Source organism: Xenopus laevis, chromosome 4S (assembly GCF_017654675.1).
Source record: "Xenopus laevis strain J_2021 chromosome 4S, Xenopus_laevis_v10.1, whole genome shotgun sequence".
In the NCBI taxonomy this organism is placed as follows: domain Eukaryota; kingdom Metazoa; phylum Chordata; class Amphibia; order Anura; family Pipidae; genus Xenopus; species Xenopus laevis.
Genome location: NC_054378.1, coordinates 27,087,737 through 27,108,956, shown reverse-complemented (window position 1 = coordinate 27,108,956; position 21,220 = coordinate 27,087,737). Strand labels below are relative to the sequence as shown.

Below are 21,220 nucleotides of genomic sequence, written 5' to 3'. Positions count from 1 at the left end.
AATATGCATAGATATACCAAAGCAGCTGGCATGTGCGGACCTGAAATACAAAAAGTGCATATGAATTTTCTCGGCTGCTGATTCGCCTTCTGTGAACAAAGACCTTTGACTGCGCATTGTGTGCCACAAGATCCTCCTAACGGCACAAGAACCACCAAAACCATATATTTTTGTACTCTAAATGATCAAAGAGCAAATGATGCTAAAAAAATTTAAGGAACAACAGTGAAAGCATAAAAATCACAAAAATCAAATACAATTAGGCAAATCAATAAAATAACAAAATAACTGATCCAACAGTGTGGTTACTGGTCGGAATGCTTGATCGACTAGTCACACTGGTAAAGCAACAGTTTTTTGGGGTATAACAAGAGGGAAAATTATAAACTGAAGAACTAAAAAAAAAAAAAAAAAGTAAAAAAGATCCTATAAGTGTTTGTTTGTGTATACATGTCTGTTTTTTTTGCAGGAGTGCAGAGCGGCAGCTGTTTAAAGAAAGAACATAGCTCCTACGTTCTTGGCACTTGCAGCCTTTTTTTTTTTTTTAATAATGTAGGAGCTACGTTCTTGGCAGGGAAAGGGTTAAACGATATATGTACAATAACAACATATCAAATGTAGATATGAGATATTTGATATATTTTATTATTTTCTGAAAAAAAAAGATGGCCCCCCACATCAAATTCTGCCTGCTGGGTCTGCTTACCATGTGTAAACTTTAAAAGGTATCACTACAGAGATTAACTGGCCCCTGCAGTGTTTAATCAAAACCAGACTGTATTGTTCACACATGTAATCTCCCCTGCATTGTTCACACTTTCAACACCTATTGTTCACACCTGTAACACCTCTATTGTTCACACCCTAAAGCCATGTACTGTTAACATCCGAGACCCACCTTTTCACACTCATACAAACTGCTGGAGGGGCACCAAAACTGTGTCACTGTATGTAGCAAATCTTAGTGGTCTTGATCAGTGGAAATGGTCTCCTGCTCTGTTCTGCCTTCCCTATGCTCCCTGTGTGTGCCATAATCTTTGCATGTCCTACTCTGCCTGTGTGCCATACTCTGCCTTCCCTATGCTCCCTTTGTGTGCCATACTCTGCCTGTGTGTGTCCTGCTCTGCTTGTTGAACATAAGCTTGGTATTTGTTTTGGGGGTTTGTTAGCATTTGACAATTATTGTTAGGGGGTCCTATGGTGTTTCATTGTGTGCTGGGGGTGCTGTGCTATCCACAGGGGAGGAGGCATATGGATTTAAAGGTGGGTCTTAAAGGTACAGTTGGTTCTCTGAGTTAGTCAATGACTATAAGGGGGGCCACATGGTAGAGAACTGGTCAGTGAGAATTGATCCTTAGCATTCAGCTCAGATTCAAAAGCAACAGTTATGACCCATGTGGCCCCCATCAAGTTACTGATTGATTACTGCCTGGTAACCAATCAGTAGAAACCAAGAGCTGCAAAGCAGGAAGTAGTGTTCTGGCTATTATGTTAGCCATCCAGTCACTCCAGCCTTTATACATTACATTTTTGGCTAACTATATTAGAAACATTTTTTATTTTGTACAGCCTCTCTCTTTGCCCAGTTTTTATTTGTACACTGAACAATCTATTTAATATGACAGCTTTTTCACATATGAGTGATCCTGCAGCGAGCACCGATCATTTGGTCTTTTGTTGTGCTACCAACATTAATGTGGACATGGTGGTAACATGGGTGTGGTTTAAAAACAGAGTGGTCATCACTGGCTTCCATTATCGGCCCTCCGCCATGTAGGACAGGAAAAATTCTGGCCCTCTGTACCACAGAAGTTGGACAGCACTGTGTTAGAAAATCTTCATAGTCATGATAATACAGATACATGATATGTTACAAACAGATAGATTGTACATCTGGGATGGCAACATTAATGCTGAATGACAGATACAAGTTTAGGAGCAACATATGCTGCCAACCAAACAATGTCTTTTTTCAGAGAAGACCCTGCTTATTTCAGAAAGACAATGCCAAATCACATTCTGCAAGTATTAGAAAAGCATGGCTCCATAGTAAGAGAATCCAGGTGCAAAAGAGGCCTACCTGCAGTACATATTCAAAAATATGTTGAAGGAGACCCCAAACTGTTGAGCAGCTGAAATTCTATATTTAGTAAGAATGGGACATTTGACTTTCAAAAACTACAGCAATTGATCTCATTTCTCATGCAAAGCAGTGGGAAACATGCCCCTGACCCACATTTTTTTAAAACTTGTTCCTGGTGAAGTTTAAAGGACCAGTAACATCATTTTTTATTCACACAAAAAAGAAATTGATATACATTACTTACCCCAATATGCTGCTCTTTCCTGCTGTTTCAGTAAGACATCCGAAAAAAATCAAACCGGAGCTGTCCCACGGCGTCCAAAGGGTCTCCGCCATCTTCTAGCTTCATCTTTCTTCTTCTCCTCTACGTGCGCGCAGCTGCGTGCCTCTTCCGGGTCTTCATGACGTCACTTCCTCTCTCACTACTGTTCCCTCAGCATCTGTCTATGCAGCTTTCCCCGTGTCCCTGTCACACAGCCTTTGCCTCCTTTCATGTAGCCTTACCCCTCCGTGTTCCTCTCCCCCCCTTCCTCTCACTGCCGTTCCCTCATACAGCCTTCTCCCCCTCCTCTGTGTTCCTTTCACTGCCGCCTTCTCATTTCCTCCCTCTCCATGTTCGTCTTACTGCCGGCTCCTTTTCTTAGCGTCCCATGTCAATGCAGCCTTCTCCCCCCTCTGTGTGCCTCTCACTGCCGTTCCCCTTACCCAGCCTTCAACTTTCCTCCCCCTTCCATGTCCCTCTCTCACTGCGTGCTCCTCTCACCATCGCTGCTGTCACTCTAGCGTTCACTCCCCTCACCAACTCGTAAAACAAAGTAAAATAAAATACACGGCCAGAAAAGGGAGAATGTCTTAGCGTCCCATGTCAATGCAGCCTTCTCCCCCCTCTGTGTGCCTCTCACTGCCGTTCCCCTTACCCAGCCTTCAACTTTCCTCCCCCTTCCATGTCCCTCTCTCACTGCGTGCTCCTCTCACCATCGCTGCTGTCACTCTAGCGTTCACTCCCCTCACCAACTCGTAAAACAAAGTAAAATAAAAAAAAAAAAAATACACGGCCAGAAAATGGAGAATGTCTGCGCTGGTTGCCGGCTGCTATGCTCTGAAGCTCTTCTGACTTCCGGGTTCCTGCCGGAAGTCCTGGGAGGAGGAGCACCGCCTGGGACGCGCACGCACTGCAATGAGTGAAGATTGGTCGCCAAATCGCCGTTCTTCTAAAGTCAGGTCAGACCATGGAGGGGACTTTTTACTGGGGACTTTTTACTGGGGACTTTTTACTGGGGACTTTTCAGGTAAAAGGAGGGTGAATATGGAATATCTATTAGGTCAGGGGTATTATATGCAGGCTGTAATTTTTATTTGTTTAATAAAAAAAATGATGTTACTGGTCCTTTAATGCAAAAATATTTTCAGAAAACAATAACATTTCTCTGTTTCAACATTTGATATGTTGAACTATTTGCAATTAAATATAGGGTTTAAAGGATTTGCAAATTATCCCATTATCGTTTCATTTAAATTTTACAGAATGTTCCAGCTTTTTTGGAAATGGGATTGTATATACAGTATATGCAATATACAATATACAATAGTTACTGTACATTGCCAACCTCAAAGTCATTTATGAACAAATTAAAAAGCAGTGGAGAGAGGACAGACCCACTGAGGTGATGCACTAACATCAATGGTCCACCTAAAAAAAGTTCAATTCATTGTTTTAGATAGTTCTCAATAACTCAAATCGAATTAGACTAAATTCAAATTGAGTTTTTTCTCTGAAAAAAACTTGGAATGTCAGGAAGACTATTAACATCTTCAAATGGGTCACTGGACCTCTCCCATTGACTTATACATGAACTCGACAGGTTTTAGGTGGGTAATAGTCGAATTCGAATTTTTCCAAGGGTCAAGGTTTGATAAAGGTAAATATTGGAGAAATTAGAGTTTGGATTATTCACAGGGAGGAACACAGGGGAAAATGAAAAATCGGGGGAAGGGAGGGTCACAGGGGAAAATGAAAAATTTGGGGTAAGAGAGGGACACAGAGGAAAATGAAAAATCTGGGGAAGGGAGGGACACAGCAGAAAATTAAAAATCGGGGGAGTAGAGGGACACGGGACAATGAAAAATCAGGGGAAGGGAGGGACACAGGGGAAAATGAAAAATCGGGGGAAGGGAGGGACACGGGAAAATGAAAAATCGGAGGAAGGGAGGGACACAGGGGAAAATTAAAAATTGGGGTGAAGAGAGGGACAGAGGGGCAAATGAAAAACCGGGGGGGGGGAAGGGGGACATACGGGAGAAAAATAGGCGGAGACACTGGACAAAAGAAATTCTATGGGGAGGGGCAAAGACATAGATGTGGCTGAGGAGAGAGATAGACACTAGTCAGAGGAAATTTGGGGAGAGACACATGTAGGTGGCTGAGGGAAAAAGTCAGGGAGGACGATATATAAATAGTTTTAATATAAATTAGAGGGGGAGAAAAGTTACATATCGCGGGGATTGAACACTGAACCCCTTGGTCAAAAAGCAAACACTTAATCCATTAGGCCACCACTACAACACACAATGTGTTACCTCTCATCTCCCTTAGTAAACCATGCACTGTATACTGGAACTGATCACATTACTTAGCGCTTGGCGGCCTCTGGTATTACATGCTGGTAAAGGCGCTAAACGCGACAAGGCTTCGTGACACATCACACTTGCTGCCGCTTAAACTAACGTTACAGCGCGATAAACATACAAAAGAAAGCGACTCCATCTGTACCTAGCAGTTCAAATGACGCTTTCCAATTGTCACATAATTGCTCTATAGGCTGAGACACCCTACCACAGATCCAACCCTCCTGGGGGCCAAAGCCACAGTTTGCCTCTGGTTGCCTAAATAAGTTTTTGACAATTTATATATAGAACACATGAAATATGGAATGTATGTACAGGTACAATGTGTTCCAGATAATAGTTAAAGGGATACGGTCATGGGAATTTTTTTTTTTTTTCAAAATGAATCAGTTAATAGTGTTTCTCCGGCAGAATTCTGCACTGAAATCCATTTCTCAAAAGAGCAAACAGATTTTTTTTATATTCAATTTTGAAATCTGACATGGGGCTAGACATATTGTCAATTTCCCAGCTGCCCCAAGTCATGTGACTTGTGCTCTGATAAACTTCAATCACTCTTTACTGCTGTACTGCAAGTTGGAGCAATATCACCCCCCTCCCTTTTCCCCCCCAGCAGCCAAACAAAAGAACAATGGGAAGGTAACCAGATCGCAGCTCCCTAACACAAGATAACAGCTGCCTGGTAGATCTAAGAACAACACTAAATAGTAAAAACCCATGTCTCGCTGAGACACATTCAGTTACATTGAGAAGGAAAAACAGCAGCCTGCCAGGAAGCATTTCTCTCCTAAAGTGCAGGCACAAGTCACATGACCAGGGGCAGCTGGGAAATTGACAAAATGTCTAGCCCCATCAAATTTCAAAATGGAATATAAAAAAATCTGTTTGCTCTTTTGAGAAATGGATTTCAGTGCAATTCTGCTGGAGTAGCACTATTAACTGATGCGTTTTGAAAAAAACATGTTTTCCCATGACAGGATCCCTTTAATCACAAACAGTCCAGTTAAGTCTAAATGTTAAATGTTTGCTACTAGGCCAGAATCGTTGCACTTGTACATGTAGAAGGTGAACAAGATCAGAAATATATACCTGCTCAGCAGCCTGAACCTCTCCATAGCTCTCCAAAAAGTTTCCTTGAAGGGTGGTGCCAATTATTGTTAAGCCTTTGCCAGCTTTTAGCTGAGAGGAAAATGTGAGTAGACGTGGATATTTAACATGAAGATCTTCATCAAGCTTTAAAAGAACCAACAGTTGAGGTCTGGAGAGAATACAAGAAGCTGTAATTATATGATTCATAATAATTATACTAGTACAAATATATATATATATATATATATATATATATATATATATATATATATATATATATATATATATATATATATATATATTAATATTACATATTCATGTAAAGTGCTGAGTAACTTGTCAGCATTATACAAATAAATAAATGATGATGCTGACAAAAGCATGTTTCCAATTACTTTATTTACTATAACAGAGGTTTGTTATTCCATTCTGAACTTCTTAACACTCTTTCTAATCTGAAAAAAATTACACTGACAAAATTAAAACCCTACAATTAATATTTGACAGCACACCCTTTGGAAAGAACAGTAATCAAGAATCTACTTGCTGTTTAGACCACTAAGCTTGTTACATACAGTAGTTACATAGATGTATAAGGGGTATAGATTCACAGGAGGAGGAGGGGGGGGTCATTCTTCCACTGTACAGAGCATTGGTTGCTGTACAGTTTTGTTATCCAGAACTCAAACATGACATTATTGAATAAGAGGATGCAGAGAAGGGCAACTAAGCTGATAAACGGTATGGAAAATCTTAGCTATGAGAAGATACTGGCCAAGTTTGGGTTGTTCATACTGGAGGGGTGAAATAACTATGATAAATATATAAAAAGGATCATGTAAAAATCTCTCTAATGCTTTATTTACCAGTGGGTCTTTCCAACTGACACAAGGTCACCCAGAAAGGAGGTTCCGTCTTAATATTTGGGAGGATTTTTTTTACCGCGAGCGTTGTGAAGATGTGGAATTCTCTCCCTGAATCAGTCATAATGGCTCATACATTGGATAACTTTAAGAAGCAAGGGAGGGAATACAGGGTTATGTAAGATACTTCATAGTACATAGTACTAGCAGTTTCGATCGAACGATTAAATCCTTCGAATCGAAGGATTTCAATCCAACGATCGAAGGATTATCCTTCGACCAAAAAAAACTTAGCCAAGCCTATGGGGACCTTCCCCATAGGCTAACATTGGGTTCGGTAGCTTTTAGGTGGCGAACTAGGGGGGTCGAAGTTTTTTCTTAAAGAGACAGTACTTCGACTATCGAATGGTTGAACGATTTTTAGTTCGAATCCTTCGATTCAAAGTCGAAGGTCGAAGTAGCCCATTCGATGGTCGAAGTAGCCAAAAAACACTTCGACATTCAAAGTTTTTTTACTTCGAATCCTTCACTCGAAGTTAATGAATTGGCCCCTGTGTGTTTTTAGTCCATTTTTGATGTTCCTTATATGTTCCCCTATTCTTAATTTCAGTTTTCTGGTGGTTCTGCCCACATATTGTTTTTTACACGGGCATTCCAACAAATATACCACAACCTGTGAAACAGCGAATGTGTTATGGTAAGTAGAAAAGGAGCAAACTTGATACAAAAATTATTGCCTCTGATGAAGTGACTAAACACGTTAGGCTGAATATCCTGAATTTTAATGTAAGTGCATACCGTATTTGTAATAAATGAAAATTTCTATCCTTGAGCTTTTCCTTGTTGCTCGACTGATATCCCAGCTGGAAGCGCTAAACATCAGCCCAGGGAAGTAAGGCTACCAACACACTCGGGTGTCGGGTGGAATAATACCACGCGATCGCACACCGAGAATCCTGTAAGTAAAAATCAAGCAGGGACCCAGTGTATGTGCCCATAGGAGTGCGCATTGTTTTCTCTTCTTTTTGTTTCCCTGAGGTGAAATACATTGGGACTCTGGTACGTGAGTAAGGAGGATCGCTAACTGACTGCCTGCTTCTGATATTACGTCCTGTGAGATGCTTGCGGGACATTATAGATTAAATCTAACCGTCTGAAGGTCTAAGTAATCCAAATGGTGGGATAAAGTTTATTGTAGGAAGCGCATACAAATATACTTTTTTTTATAATCTCTTATTTTTCAAAGTTAGAATCATGTACAGAGAATAATGTTAATATCATTTACAGTACAAAACATTTCAACTGGTTCACATCAGCATAACGTCATTCAGTAAAACATACTTCACACGCATTGTATAACTCAAGGTTGTAGAAACACATTCCATGGGGCCCAAATTTGTGTATGTTTCTCTACTCTGTCTTCTAATAAAGCCGTTAAATACAACAGATTCTGTGTTTGGGTAATTTTTGCAATCACGGCATGAACATCTATGGTGTGTTGCAGCCAATGTTTCGCTAAATTGGTTCGTGCAGCAGCTAGGATTTGTCCCATCAAGGTATTCTGGAGCTTCGAGAGGCCTTTGGATGGGCAGGCTAAAAGAGTTGTAGTGGCCTCAGGGACTATATGCGTATGAAATATTCGCTCAAGTAGGCTATAAACCTCCGCCCAATATTGCTTTGCCACAGGACATGTCCACCAAATATGCAGATAATCCCCAACTGCTGTACAACCCCTGAAGCAAGAAGCGGGAGTGGAAGGATCAAAGTGATGTTTCCTTGCCAGGGTGAGGTGCCAACGCATCAGTACCTTGTATGTAGATTCTTTAATGGCAGTATTAGGGGATATCTTAGAAACAGTATTCCAAATTAGTGACCATTCTTGTTGAGATATAGAACGCCCCAAATCTTTCTCCCAATCTAGCATATATTTAAGGGGGTTTTCCACATCCGTGGAAACAAAATATTTATATAGTAAAGAGATAGTACCTTGCAGTTTCCCAGCTCGTTGAGAGCATGTTTCTAACAGAGTTGGGGGTCTAGACTTGAAAGAGGGGTCAACCGAACGAATGAAGTGCAGTAACTGTGAATATCTATAATTTCGCTCTCTGGCATAGATTTCACAAATTGTAAATACTGAAGTGACAACACCCATAGTCAGTAACATATCTTGTATTCTATTGATGCCATTTGCTTTCCACCATTGAAACGCCGGAGTAGCATAGCCAGGGGGAAAAAGCGGGTTATTGTGTAACGGAGTGAATACAAATATACTTTTGTTTCAAAAATCTACATTTTTTTTTTTTGGAAAAACTTTGAATAGCATTTGATCGAAAGCAGACCTATTTGATCGAAAACTGACCTATTCGGCCAAAAAAAAACCCTTCAGTTTAATTTCGGTTGGTATTTTTGAATTTGAATTCAATTTTGAATTTTCTAAGGTGCTATAATAATGGTTCCCATGGGGATGAAGAGTGGTTATTTTTGACACAACACATGGATACACTTTTATTTTTTGGATTTATGAGAACATTTGGGTAGATACTAGGTGAGGGGACTTTGAAGTTTAATATGGGTGCTAGTGAACACATTTTTTTTGGGGGAGGGTGTGACCATCCATAGCAACATTGAATCCATGATAGCTGTAAAGATAATACACCACAGGTTTATTGAAATTTTCCTGGGTCTAGCATAGTAACATACATAGAGGGTAAGTGAAGATTGAGGATATTTGTAAAGGAAAATATACAAGGGTGTTAAACACAACGCAGGCTGTTTGATCCATGTCAGCTCCAGCATAGTAACAGACAAATTAATTAATTAAAGGGAAAGCATTATTAGTGTTATAGTTCAGTGTGATAGACTCAACTATTCACACATTAGTAACATAAGTAATTGAAATTGCTCCTTTATCGCAACAAAATAATGATATGATATAGGAGTGTTACACAAAGCAATAGTAAGGTTTAGGAACAGAATTTGCTTCTGCTATGAATTTTGACGGATAATGATACATTATTGTTACAATGTTGTTTGTTAAACTGTTTTTTATTATGGATGATGTCTAAGAAATGTGTATTTTACACATATGGAATGCATGTATATTCAGTATAATATTTTCAGTATAATATTTTAGTATAGTATTTAGTATAGTATTTCGTATAATATTTTATTGCTTTGTTAATGATGTTAATCATGTGATAGCGCTGCAGCTGTTGGTTTTCCTTCCAGTTGTTAGTTAAAAGACATGCTCTAAATTGATTTTGGCACTTTGAGAAAGTACATACATTTTGTTTATATATTTTAGTCCTGAGAGTGCTGAAGTTTTTGGAAGTGTATAGTAAACATTTGGTGACCGGGCACCCAGGCATATGAACAATCGTTATCGAGAAAGGCCTTGGATAGGGCAGAAACGTCAGATTGATGTTATGTAAATAAAAGTCTTTTTATTAGAACAAAAACATCACGACAGAGGCCTTACGCATTTTGTGGAATAGGGGCACTTAGTCATAGGCTGTCTAAGTGCCCCTATGGCAAGAAACACGTTGTGATGTTTTTGTTCTAATAAAAATACTTTTTTACTACATCTATTTTTGTTCGAATAAAAAAACTTTTTTACTTCATCTATTTTTGGAGTGTGATCCGGTTTGTGCCAGCCCATCACCACCTATTATCTGTAAATAAATGATTATTTTACTTTATAAGCCCTTAGAGTGTGGATTCTTCGTGAAGTATGGCGTAAAAAAAAAAAAATATATACATACGTATTTATATGGGCATGTTTGTATACTGTTGAGAAAGATCCCTGTGAGGGATCGAAACGTTGAGTTAAATAAAAAGTTTTTTTATTTTATATATATATACACACACACACACACACACACACACACACACACACACACACACACACACACACACACACACACACACACACACACACACACACACACACACAAAATTCAAACAGGACAGCACCACCTTCCAAAAAGCTACCTCGTAACTGCCCTTGTGCACGTTAAATTAAGCATATGCATCTGGAAACAAAGAAAACAGCACCAAGGGTGAAAAAATATATTGTATTATGGCATGGTATGCCCAACCGACATTTCAGCATCCAATATTCACTTCAAAGCAAACTAGTTCAATCAGTGGCATACAAAAAGTAACTAATAGTTAAAATGTAACCTTTAATAAAGTTTGCTAGTAAAAGCGCTCATTTCTACACACGCACACTGCTCAGATGACCTGTTGGCAGCGCTGGACCTTGTCCATAAAAAAGTCACAATATTAAAAACCGCAAAAGGTGGACAAGTGGTGTTTCAACAGAGGTATTCCTCATACCAAACTATTAACCACTTCAAAAGAATTCAAAGCACAAAGTCACCCGCTCCCTCCCTTCCATAGGTACCTCCTGTCCAAATCCTGCCTAATTACGTAGGGACCAAGTGGGAGCTAAGCACACCACTGTCCACCTATGGCGCCCTACGTGTTTCATGACTAACTTGGCTTCTTCAGGGGCATAAGTGACGAGCACGCTGTGTTTCCAAGTTTAAATAGGTAAATTGATGAATCCGGATACTCAAAGTCTCACGATACTTGCGGCACGTGACTTCTGGGTTTTGCGGGTTGCGTCACGTATGTCAACACCAGTACAAATACAATTTTACCCACACTTGCTTTCATGCCACATATTGTGCATGTACTGCGGGTGTTATGTTGGATACCATGGTGACCAACAGACGCATTTATGTATCGATGGCAATTTAGTCACCGCAATCACTTGCAACATTGTATTTCTCCAGCTGGGAAGCAAGTGAGGAACAGTAGTCAGTGAATATTAAAGCTTGGGAGTGAGGGGTAGAAAATGTGTCACGGCTCGATAGATGTAAAGAGAGTAACTGCCTTATAATAATATGCGAACTAATTGATCAAGAGAAAAAAAACATAATTATAATAAAAAGACAAAGAAAAGAATGCTGACAAATATAATTAATATAATATTACCAGTACTTCATAGTATATATAAAAAAGGTATTAAGGTAAATCCTTCATTCAGTCCATTTGGGGCTTTGCTGTTCAGCCAATGGATGCCTTGTGACACTTAGAGGGCATCACCTTGGGAGAAGAACAATTGTTGGCGTTTCTAGACATTGAATCCTTGTACATCAGTATGCTACACGATGTGGGATTATTAGCAGTCAAGATACTCTTAGTCAGAGAGGACAACAATTCTGTGAGCACAATTCATTTGTGATAGAACTACTAGAATTCATTTTGAAGCATAACTATTTTAACTTCAATAGTAAATATTACCATCAGCTAAGGGGGACGGAATAACAATTTGCATACTGCAGTATATAGAAAGAAAACAGCGACCAACGGTCTATTACACGCGAACAGTCAACATCCCCAGAATACTATTAGAGGGATACCGACAGGACAGTACTTAAGAATGAGATGGTTATGTAGTACCTTGGAGGACTTTAAAGAGGAAGCCAAGAAACTATATGAGAGATTTAGACTGAGGGGGATAAAGTTACAATTCATTAAAATAGCCTATAAAAGAGCACTGGCTATGGACAGAAACTCCCTTCTAATCACTAAGAAAGTTTAGATTAAGCAGAGCAAGACTAACCATATGAGATTAGTTGGAGATATCAGCATGCAACACAAGGAAATTACCCAAATCTTAACTAAGCACTGGCACATACTAGAACAAGATAGAGACCTTCAGCAAATAATTGGGGATAGACCTCTAATTGCGTTTAGGAGAAGAAGAAACCTAAGGGACCATCTTATACAAAGCCATTACAATATCCCCATGAAGTCCACATGGTTGACAGATAAAACCATGGGGTGTTACAGATGTGGTAACTGCTTAGCATGCCCCTATATTGAAAAAAACTACATGCGTTGTGGGCAGAATGGACATTAAAGGACCAGTAATGTCAAAAAAATTTTTTACAAAATTCGTTAGTATACATCAAACTATAAACACCAACACACTTTAAACTTTTAAATTGCAAAGCCTTTATTAAAAAATAACTTACTGAAACTCCACTTCCTGTCCTCTTCAGAAACGGCGACAGGGCGACCATCCTTCCTGCAGCAGTTGATTTCTTCTCCCTGGCTATCTCTCCTGGCCACTCTATGTCTGCCGCGCTCTGCCAGCAAGATTGACAGCCAGCTTCTTCTTCTCCAGTCACTTCTTGATGCAGCCGTACTGGTCCTGGTGGTGATCATCTACGGGGCAGTTGTGGTTGGCACGCGCTGGACTTCTCCCTGCACACTCGGTGTGCTGCTGCTGCTGACTCTGAGCCCTGCTGCCCCTTTGTTTCCCGTGCACCCTGTGTAATGGAGGTCCCTGCTGACTGGGGGTCTGCGGTGGAGAGCGCTTGTTGTTGCTCCCACTGCCGGGCCTGTCACTCCTGATCGCTGCTCCCATTGATACATTGAACATATAGGAGATGTGAAGAACAAACTGTCAGGGCCCGAAGGCACAGTTTGGAGTGTGGACCAAGGAGGAAGCAATCTAAGCAAACACAGTTCATGGTACAAAGGATCAGGCAGAAGAATCGTCAGTTCAGGCAGCATTATATTCAGGTAAAGGTCGATGATCAGGAAAACAATAATATTATACACCCAGGAACTCAAGATAGTAGAACCTATACCCGGGCTCTGAGAGAACCTTCTGGTGTCTTTAAATAGGCAGGATTTCGCTGCAGAACGTGCCAGATGACATCATAGGACGTGCGCCAAAATGCGTGCCGACGCCTGCACGTGTCACACAGGCGTCACACTGGCGTCAGATGGCCACGTGGCCTCCTCTGGGCGGCGCCATTTTGGACGCGCAGAGGACGGCCAGAACGCCTTACAGTACCCCCTCCTCCACGGGGTGCCTCCGGACCACCAAGGCTGGGTTTAAGAGGAAATCTTCTGTGAAATCTCCGAATTAGAAGAGGAGTATGAATGTCTGAATGTTTGACCCAGGAACATTCTTCAGGGCTGAACCCTCTCCATTTCACCAAATACTGAAGAGAACCCCTGGACACCCGAGAATCCATAAATTTCTCTACTTCGAATTCCAGATGACCATCAACAGATACAGGAACTGGCAGAGAAGAAACATGACCAACCGCAGCTGGTTTAAGAAGAGATACATGAAAAACATTCGGGATCTTCATCTCTGGGGTCAACTGGAGACGAACGGCCACAGGGTTTATGAGTTCAATAATGGGAAAAGGCCCAATGAATCTGGGGCCTAATTTAGCAGATGGAATCTTGAGGTGAATGTTCTTAGTAGAAAGCCACACCTTATCACCAAGAGCATACTGTGGAGGAAGTGAACACTTCTTATCAGCATAGAACTTTTGACTGGAGGAACTCTTCTCTAGGTTGACCTTTGTGGCTTGCTAAATGGCGGACATATGGGAAATTTGGTCATTGGCAGCCAGTACATTGGAGAGGAGTACATCTTGAGAAAAAGCCAAAGGGTGTTGCCCATAAACACAAAAAAAGGAGATCTGTCAGAAGAAGCATGAAGAGTTATTGTGAGCAAATTCGGCCAAAAGAAGTAAATCAGCCCAATCATCTTGGCACAACGAAATATGGCATCTTAGAAACTGTTCAAGAGCTTGATTGACACGTTCAGAAGCTCCATTGGACTGAGGATGATAGGCAGAGGAAAAATGTAACTAAATATTGAGTGATTTACATAAGGACCTCCAAAACTTTGAAATAAACTGTAAACCTCTGTTAGACACAATTTCTAGAGAAAAACCATGAAGGCGAAAAATGTGTTGAATGAATAAATTAGAAAGTTCCAAAGCAGAAGGTAATTTATGGAAAGGGATTAAGTGAGCCATTTTGCTGAACCTGTCAATTACCACCCAAATGACTGTACAACCACGGGAAGGAGGAAGGTCCACAATAAAGTCCATGGCCAAATGTGTCCAAGGCCGGGAAGGAATGGGTAGTGGTAATAGTAATCCCTTGGGGGAGGTGTGACAGGTTTTAGAGGCGGCACAAATGGAACAAGAAGAAACAAATTCTTTAACATCCTTCCGAAGAGATGGCCACCAAACAAGACGGGATAATAACTCAGTAGTCTTCTTGATCCCAGGATGGCCAGCCTGCTTGGAACTGTGTGACTGATGAAGAATCGATTGATGAAGATCCGGCGGAACAAAGGCCACACCAAGAGGTGTATCAGCAGGTGCAGAAGTTTGAGCAGACAAGATTTGAGACCCCATTGAAGGAAACAAAGCAGCAACAATCTTTGCAGATGGAACAATCCGTTCTTCATCTTTCAAAGAAGAATCCACTGGAGTAAAACTTCTGGATAAGGCCTTCTTGTTTCTGGAGCCAGGTCGGAAAGTGATGACAAAATTAAAACGAGAAAAGAACAAGGACCAATGGGCCCGCCTGGGGTTCAAACGTTTAAGGGTTTGAATATATTCCAAGTTCTTATGGTCCGTAAAAATGGTCACAGGAACTGCAGATCCTTCAAGAAGATGCCTCCATTCTTCTAATGCTAACTTGACAGCCAGAAGTTCATGATTGCCAACATCATAATTGCGTTCTGGAGGAGAATTTTTTTTTAGAAAAGAAAGCACATGGATGAAGTTTCCCATCACAGAGTTGTCTTTGGGAAAGTACTGCTTAATGAATTGCCTATAGTAATTGGAAAGCCAATGAACCTCTGTATAGCCTTGGTACTAGTAGGCAGAGGCCACTCTTGAATGGTGGAAATCTTGGCTGGGTCCATCTCAAAGCCTTCAGAGGAATTTATATAACCCAAAAATGGAATTTTGGAAGTCTCAAAAGAACATTTTTCCAGCTTGGCAAACAAGGCATTCTTCCTTAAGCAAGAAAGAACCTCCCTAACATGGGTTCTATGTTTAGCAAGATGTTTTGAGAAAATAAGAATATCGTCCAGGTAGCAAGATATCGTGGTCGAGATTTCAGGCAAAGGTAGTCAAGATAGTAGAACCTGGGGATAGAGGGTATGTTCGACCTCGAGGAGGCATGGTACTGGGAAGAAGATCAATGGGGCAGTCGTAGGGTGGGTGCGGGGGAAGGGTTTCTGCAGACTTTTTACAAAAGATATCACCAAAGTCCTGATATGCCAGTGGAAGAGAATGAAGATTTATTAAAGAACAGGATAATTTTAGGACTGCATTAGGGGGCAAACACTTTTGTCGACAATATGGACTCCACTGGGAAATCTGGTTAGCAGACCAGTCGATGAGGCGATTGTGGAGTTTGAGATTTGCTTAGCCGAGACTTGAAGCTGCAGTGGAAGCAAAAAACGACGAGAAGGTTGATGAGGGAAAGGATCAATTCCGCCCAGGTGAGTCTCCCCAAACTTACCTAGGCGGGAAGGTTGCCCTGCTTCACAGGACAATTAAAGGCAAAGTGAGCCTTGCCTCCGCAGTAAAGGCATAAGCCGGCAGTACGTCTGCGTAACTTTTCCTCTTCAAATAAGCGTGCTCCCCTGATCTGCATGGGTTCTTCAGAAGAAGCAGAAGTCGGAAGGGTAACAGGGGTAGTAGGAAGGAACGGTCTCTGGAATCGATGAGCCAGGGAAGGTAGAAATTTCTTGCTTCTCTCTCTGTCGAACAGGTGCACACGCATCCTGGCATCAATCTTGATGGCAAGAGCGATGAGATCTTCCAATTGCTCCGGAAGATCACAGGATACCAGGTCGTCCTTTAGGCGAGTAGAGAGTCCCTGGTAAAAACCGCATGATAGGAATCATTATTCCAATTTGTCTCTGCTGCTAAAGTGCAAAAGTCTATGGCATACTCGCTGACGCTGCAACTCCCTTGGCGATTCTGCAGCAGACGGGAAGCAGCGGGGGATACTTGGCCAGGTGCATCAAAAACCTTGCAAAAGGACTGGAGAAACAAATCAACATCATAAGGGGAGAGTTCTTTTCTCACAAGGTGGACGCCCATTCCAAAGCCTTCCCTTGAAGACGAGTTATCACAAAGCCCACTTTAGTCCTCTTGGAAGGATGTTGCAAAGGCTGGAGCTCGAACTGGATTTGGCATTGGTTCACAAACCCACGACAGGCCTGCGGATCTCCATGGTAGAGTGGAGGAGCTGGAACCTTAGGCTCCGAACCATGAGCAGGAGAAATGCCACGGGAAGTGTAGCTGCTGTGGCAGCTGGAGGATTGATAGATAATTTATCCAAGATGGCCTCCAGAGCTTGACCAAAATGAACCTGCTGAGCTTCGTAGGATTCCATGCGCGTGGCCAGTCCACGGAATGCTCTTCCGAAATCAGGAGGAGACGGAGCTTCCTCTGAAGGGTCCATGGCCCGAGTATACTGTCAGGGCCCAAAGGCACAGTTTGGAGTGCGGACCAACGAGGAAGCAATCTAAGCAAACACAGTTCGTGGTACAAAGTATCAGGCAGAAGAATCTTCAGTTCAGGCAAAGGTCGGTCCAGGCAGCAAGATATTGTGGTCGAGATTTCAGGCAAAGGTCGATCAAGAAAACAATAATATTATACACCCAGGAACTCAAGATAGTAGAACCTAGGCAAAGGTCAGTCCAGGCAGCAAGATATCGTGGTCGAGATTTCAGGCAAAGGTTGATCAAGAAAACAATATTATAATACACCCAGGAACTCAAGATAGTAGAACCTATACTCTGGCGCTGAGAGAACCTTCTGGTGTCTTTAAATAGGCAGGATTTCGCTAGAACGTGCCAGATGACGTCATAGGACGTGCGCCAAAATGTATGTTTTGGTCGCCAGCGTCAAAATGATGGCCTCCTCTGGGCGCCGCCATTTTGGACGTGCAGAGGACGGCCAGAACGCCTTACACAAACACAACACATCTGTAGCAAACAATATTAATGAACTACACAATGCCAATACAGGCACATTGAAGTTCTTTGCTGTAGAACATTTTAAACTAACAACAAGAATAGGTGACATCGACAAAAAATTATTGCAGTGTGAAGCAAAATGGATATATTGGCTTAACAGCAAAAGCCCCAAATGGACTGAATGAAGGATTTACCTTCAAACCTTTTTTATAATTTACTATGAATTATTGGTAATAATTATTAATATTAATTCTATTTGTCAGCATTCTTTTCTTTTCTTTGCTTGGTCTTTTTATTATTATTTTTTTTTCTTCTCTTGATCAATCCGTTCGCATTTTAGTCTAAGGCAGTGACTATCTTTACATCTATTGAGCCGTAATGTCGCAAGTGATTGCGGTGACTAAATTGCCATTGATACATCAATGCGTCTGTTGGTCACCAAAGTATTGGTCACTGCTCCTGTATAACTATAACAAACAAGGATAAGTTGTGCTCACCATTCATTTTTAAAACCATTAAGCAGGGGTGCAATGAGGCTGTGACCATAAAATACATTTAGACAAATACAAAAGGTCCTCTGCACTCAACCCATTATCAATCCATGTTGTAGCCCCCACCCTTCCCCACTATAGTCAGGTGATCCCACTGGTGTCTAAAAAAAGGGCAGCCAAGTTTGGGAGTTTTACTTTGAAAGCATCTAGTAAGTTTCAGGTAAAACTTAGTCCCTTTGTAAAATGTATAATGAAGCAATAGAATTCTTAATGAATCAGATGAAAATTTAGTGTAGGACTGGCCAGATATGGGATGACGTACTTGGCCAGCTTAAATATATTGCAATATATGACAAACAATCCCTGTTTTGCTTAAAGGGTAAGGCATTTTTCTGTAGCAGTATGCACAAAATGTCTCTGTCTTAAATATATTGATAATGGGTTGAGTGCAGAGGACCTCTTGTATTTGTCTATATATATTGTAAGGGTTTAGGTAGCTGGGATCAGTTTCCTGGGGATAGCACAGCCCATGGCACAAGCACAACTCGTGAGAGTATAGTCTCTTTTTGGCAGTTTATTATCACTTGCAGCAGAATAAACAAAACAAACAATTCGAAATAAAATCCATTAACTGTTTTACAATCTCCTCCATGCTGCACAAATCTTAAGGGATCACCGCCCCTTTATTTCACAGTCTCTGCAATATTATACTGCCTTTTGTTGCTTTATTTTGTGCCAGAGCACCCTCCACCAAACAATTCAAAATAAAATCCTTGCCACTTAATGGGCTTCTAACTAATACAGGTCAGTTCTCCTAACTAACCAGGAGTAGGCCTACTGCCTGTCTCCTCAAACCAAATGAAAAGGTAGTACAAAGTTCCAACCTTGTAGGGATTCCAAAAATCTCTCTGTGCTCACACAGACAGCTTCCCTGTGTCTTTTCATTCTCAGACTGCAGCTCTCCCACTCTGGCTTGAGCTGCCTTTTTAATTATTCACCTGAGATGCCTTAGGATAACACAAAAAACCCGGGCTGGATTAACAGTCCTGGAACCACTCTGTTAGGAACCTGGGGCATAAATAAGCTCCGTCCTGGACTTTCCCAGGTATCCTCGTGGTGACCTTACCACATACCCCCTCCCTCTTAGTTTCAACCCAATGGTTGGAACAACTTAGGCCTGCAGCGTGAGGAACCAATGATTCACTCGTCTATTTGTCTCCTTCTTTTGGGCCATCCATTTTAGAGGTGCATGGTCAGTAATAAGTGATGGGATCATCAAGCAAAGGGAAAAAGCAATTTGCCGCAATATGACCAAAATCATGGCAACAGAAACATTTAACAGTCTCAGAATTAAATCTAAGAGTCACAGACATTCCAGTCTTAGATTGCCAGCCTCTTGAGTTTTTGCCAAAATTATCTCCCTTTAAGGGTGACTTACTTTTACCACCACCCATGTCCCCAGGAACAGTCTTACCCGTTGCCAGGGTGTACCTCCCTTTCAGGTGTGGAGCCCGGAACGATGAGGGAAGGGTGCCAAAGTTCTCAGCAGCACAGTACCTTTCCACTAACTCCACAAGGGCATCTGCAGTTTTAGGGTCTCCATGGGTAACTCATTTGCGTAGGGCAACAGGAAGGGACCTCAGGTAGCGATCCAGCACCAGCCTCTCAATAATCTCAGGTCCAGTCAAGGACTCCGGCTGCAACCATCTTTTCAACAGGTGGATCAGGTCAAACATCTGGGAGCGTGGAGGCTTGTCCGGGTGATAAGCCCAGCTGTATACATGTTGGGCACGAAGCGCCAGGGTAACGCCAAGGTGGGCCAGAATCTTTTTTTTCATTTTCTCATAATCCTTGGCAGTAACAGAGTCAAGATCAAAATATGCTTTTTGCAATTCACCGGTTAGCAGGGGTGCAAAAAGACCTGCCCACTGCTCTTTAAACCAACCCTCTCTTTTGGTGGTCCGCTCAAATGTAGAGAGATATGCCTCCGGATCATCCTCTGTCATCTTTTGGAGGAAGCGGCTTACATTGATTTTGAGTACATTGCTATGTGCTACTACAGGTGGCTCCTGGGGTCTCTGTGCCAACTGTTGGACCAATCCTGTCAGTACCTGCCGGTCTTCCTCTGCATCTTCTGCCAGCTTTTTAAACATGGCCATCATCTGCTGTGCCTGTTGCCGAGCCATTGTATGTTGCTGTAACTGTAGTACCAACTCCTTATGGCGGGCTTCCACTTGCTGCTGTGCGGCATTATGGCAGGCTTCCATTTGCTGCTGTGCATGTTGATTTGAGGCATTTGTTGCCTTCTGTTCAGCATTGACTTGCTGAAGTGCAGCATTAGACAGCATTAACTGTTTTACAATCTCCTCCATGCTGCACAAATCTTAAGGGATCACCGCCCCTTTATTTCACAGTCTCTGCAATATTATACTGCCTTTTGTTGCTTTATTTTGTGCCAGAGCACCCTCCACCAAACAATTCAAAATAAAATCCTTGCCACTTAATGGGCTTCTAACTAATACAGGTCAGTTCTCCTAACTAACCAGGAGTAGGCCTACTGTCTGTCTCCTCACACCAAATGAAAAGGTAGTACAAACAAAGTTCCAACCTTGTAGGGATTCCAAAAATATCTCTGTGCTCAACACAGACTGCTTCCCTATATATACACACATATACATACACACACACACACACACACACACACATTTATATACATATACATACATACATATATATATATATATATATATATATATATATATATATATATATATATATATATATATATATATATATATATATATATAAATAAATAAATAAACTCACAGTATCAGCACTCTCCAATTAGGGAAAGAAAATTCGTGGTGCACAGCCTTCAGGGGGATTGCTGGATCTCTCCTCCTCCTCATACAAAAAAACACACAGGTAAGGCAGCACTCACTTGATCAGAAAACGTGTATGTAGGGCCCTATAGGGATACAGGCCCCTGATGTTTGCTACAGCTCTTCTATGGACTCCTGCAGAGTGGGATGCCTAGAGTGCTGCTTGCTTGTTTTTTTGTGGCTGGAAGGACTGCTGGACTAAGTGGGTTCTAATTCAGGACTATTGATCCCCACCACAACTCTTCTGCCTTGTTTCTGCACAACCTGTGTGGACCCATGGGAGGAAAGAAAGGTTTGGCGTATAATAAAGTTGACCAACTGCAACTGTTATTATTTAATGTTGATACAGT

At 41.5% G+C, this 21,220-nt stretch overlaps 1 protein-coding gene across 4 annotated transcripts in view; it reads right to left on the bottom strand.

The window, feature by feature from the left end:
- LOC108715345 (solute carrier family 12 member 4) overlaps positions 1 to 21,220 on the bottom strand; it is a 287,853-nt gene that overhangs the window by 46,554 nt on the left and 220,079 nt on the right. For all 4 annotated transcript variants that reach the window (XM_018260421.2, XM_041561093.1, XM_018260420.2 and 1 more), the window contains one exon: positions 5,798 to 5,966. In XM_018260421.2, the coding sequence (XP_018115910.1) occupies positions 5,798 to 5,966 (169 nt within the window). The remainder of the gene's footprint in view (positions 1 to 5,797; positions 5,967 to 21,220) is intronic.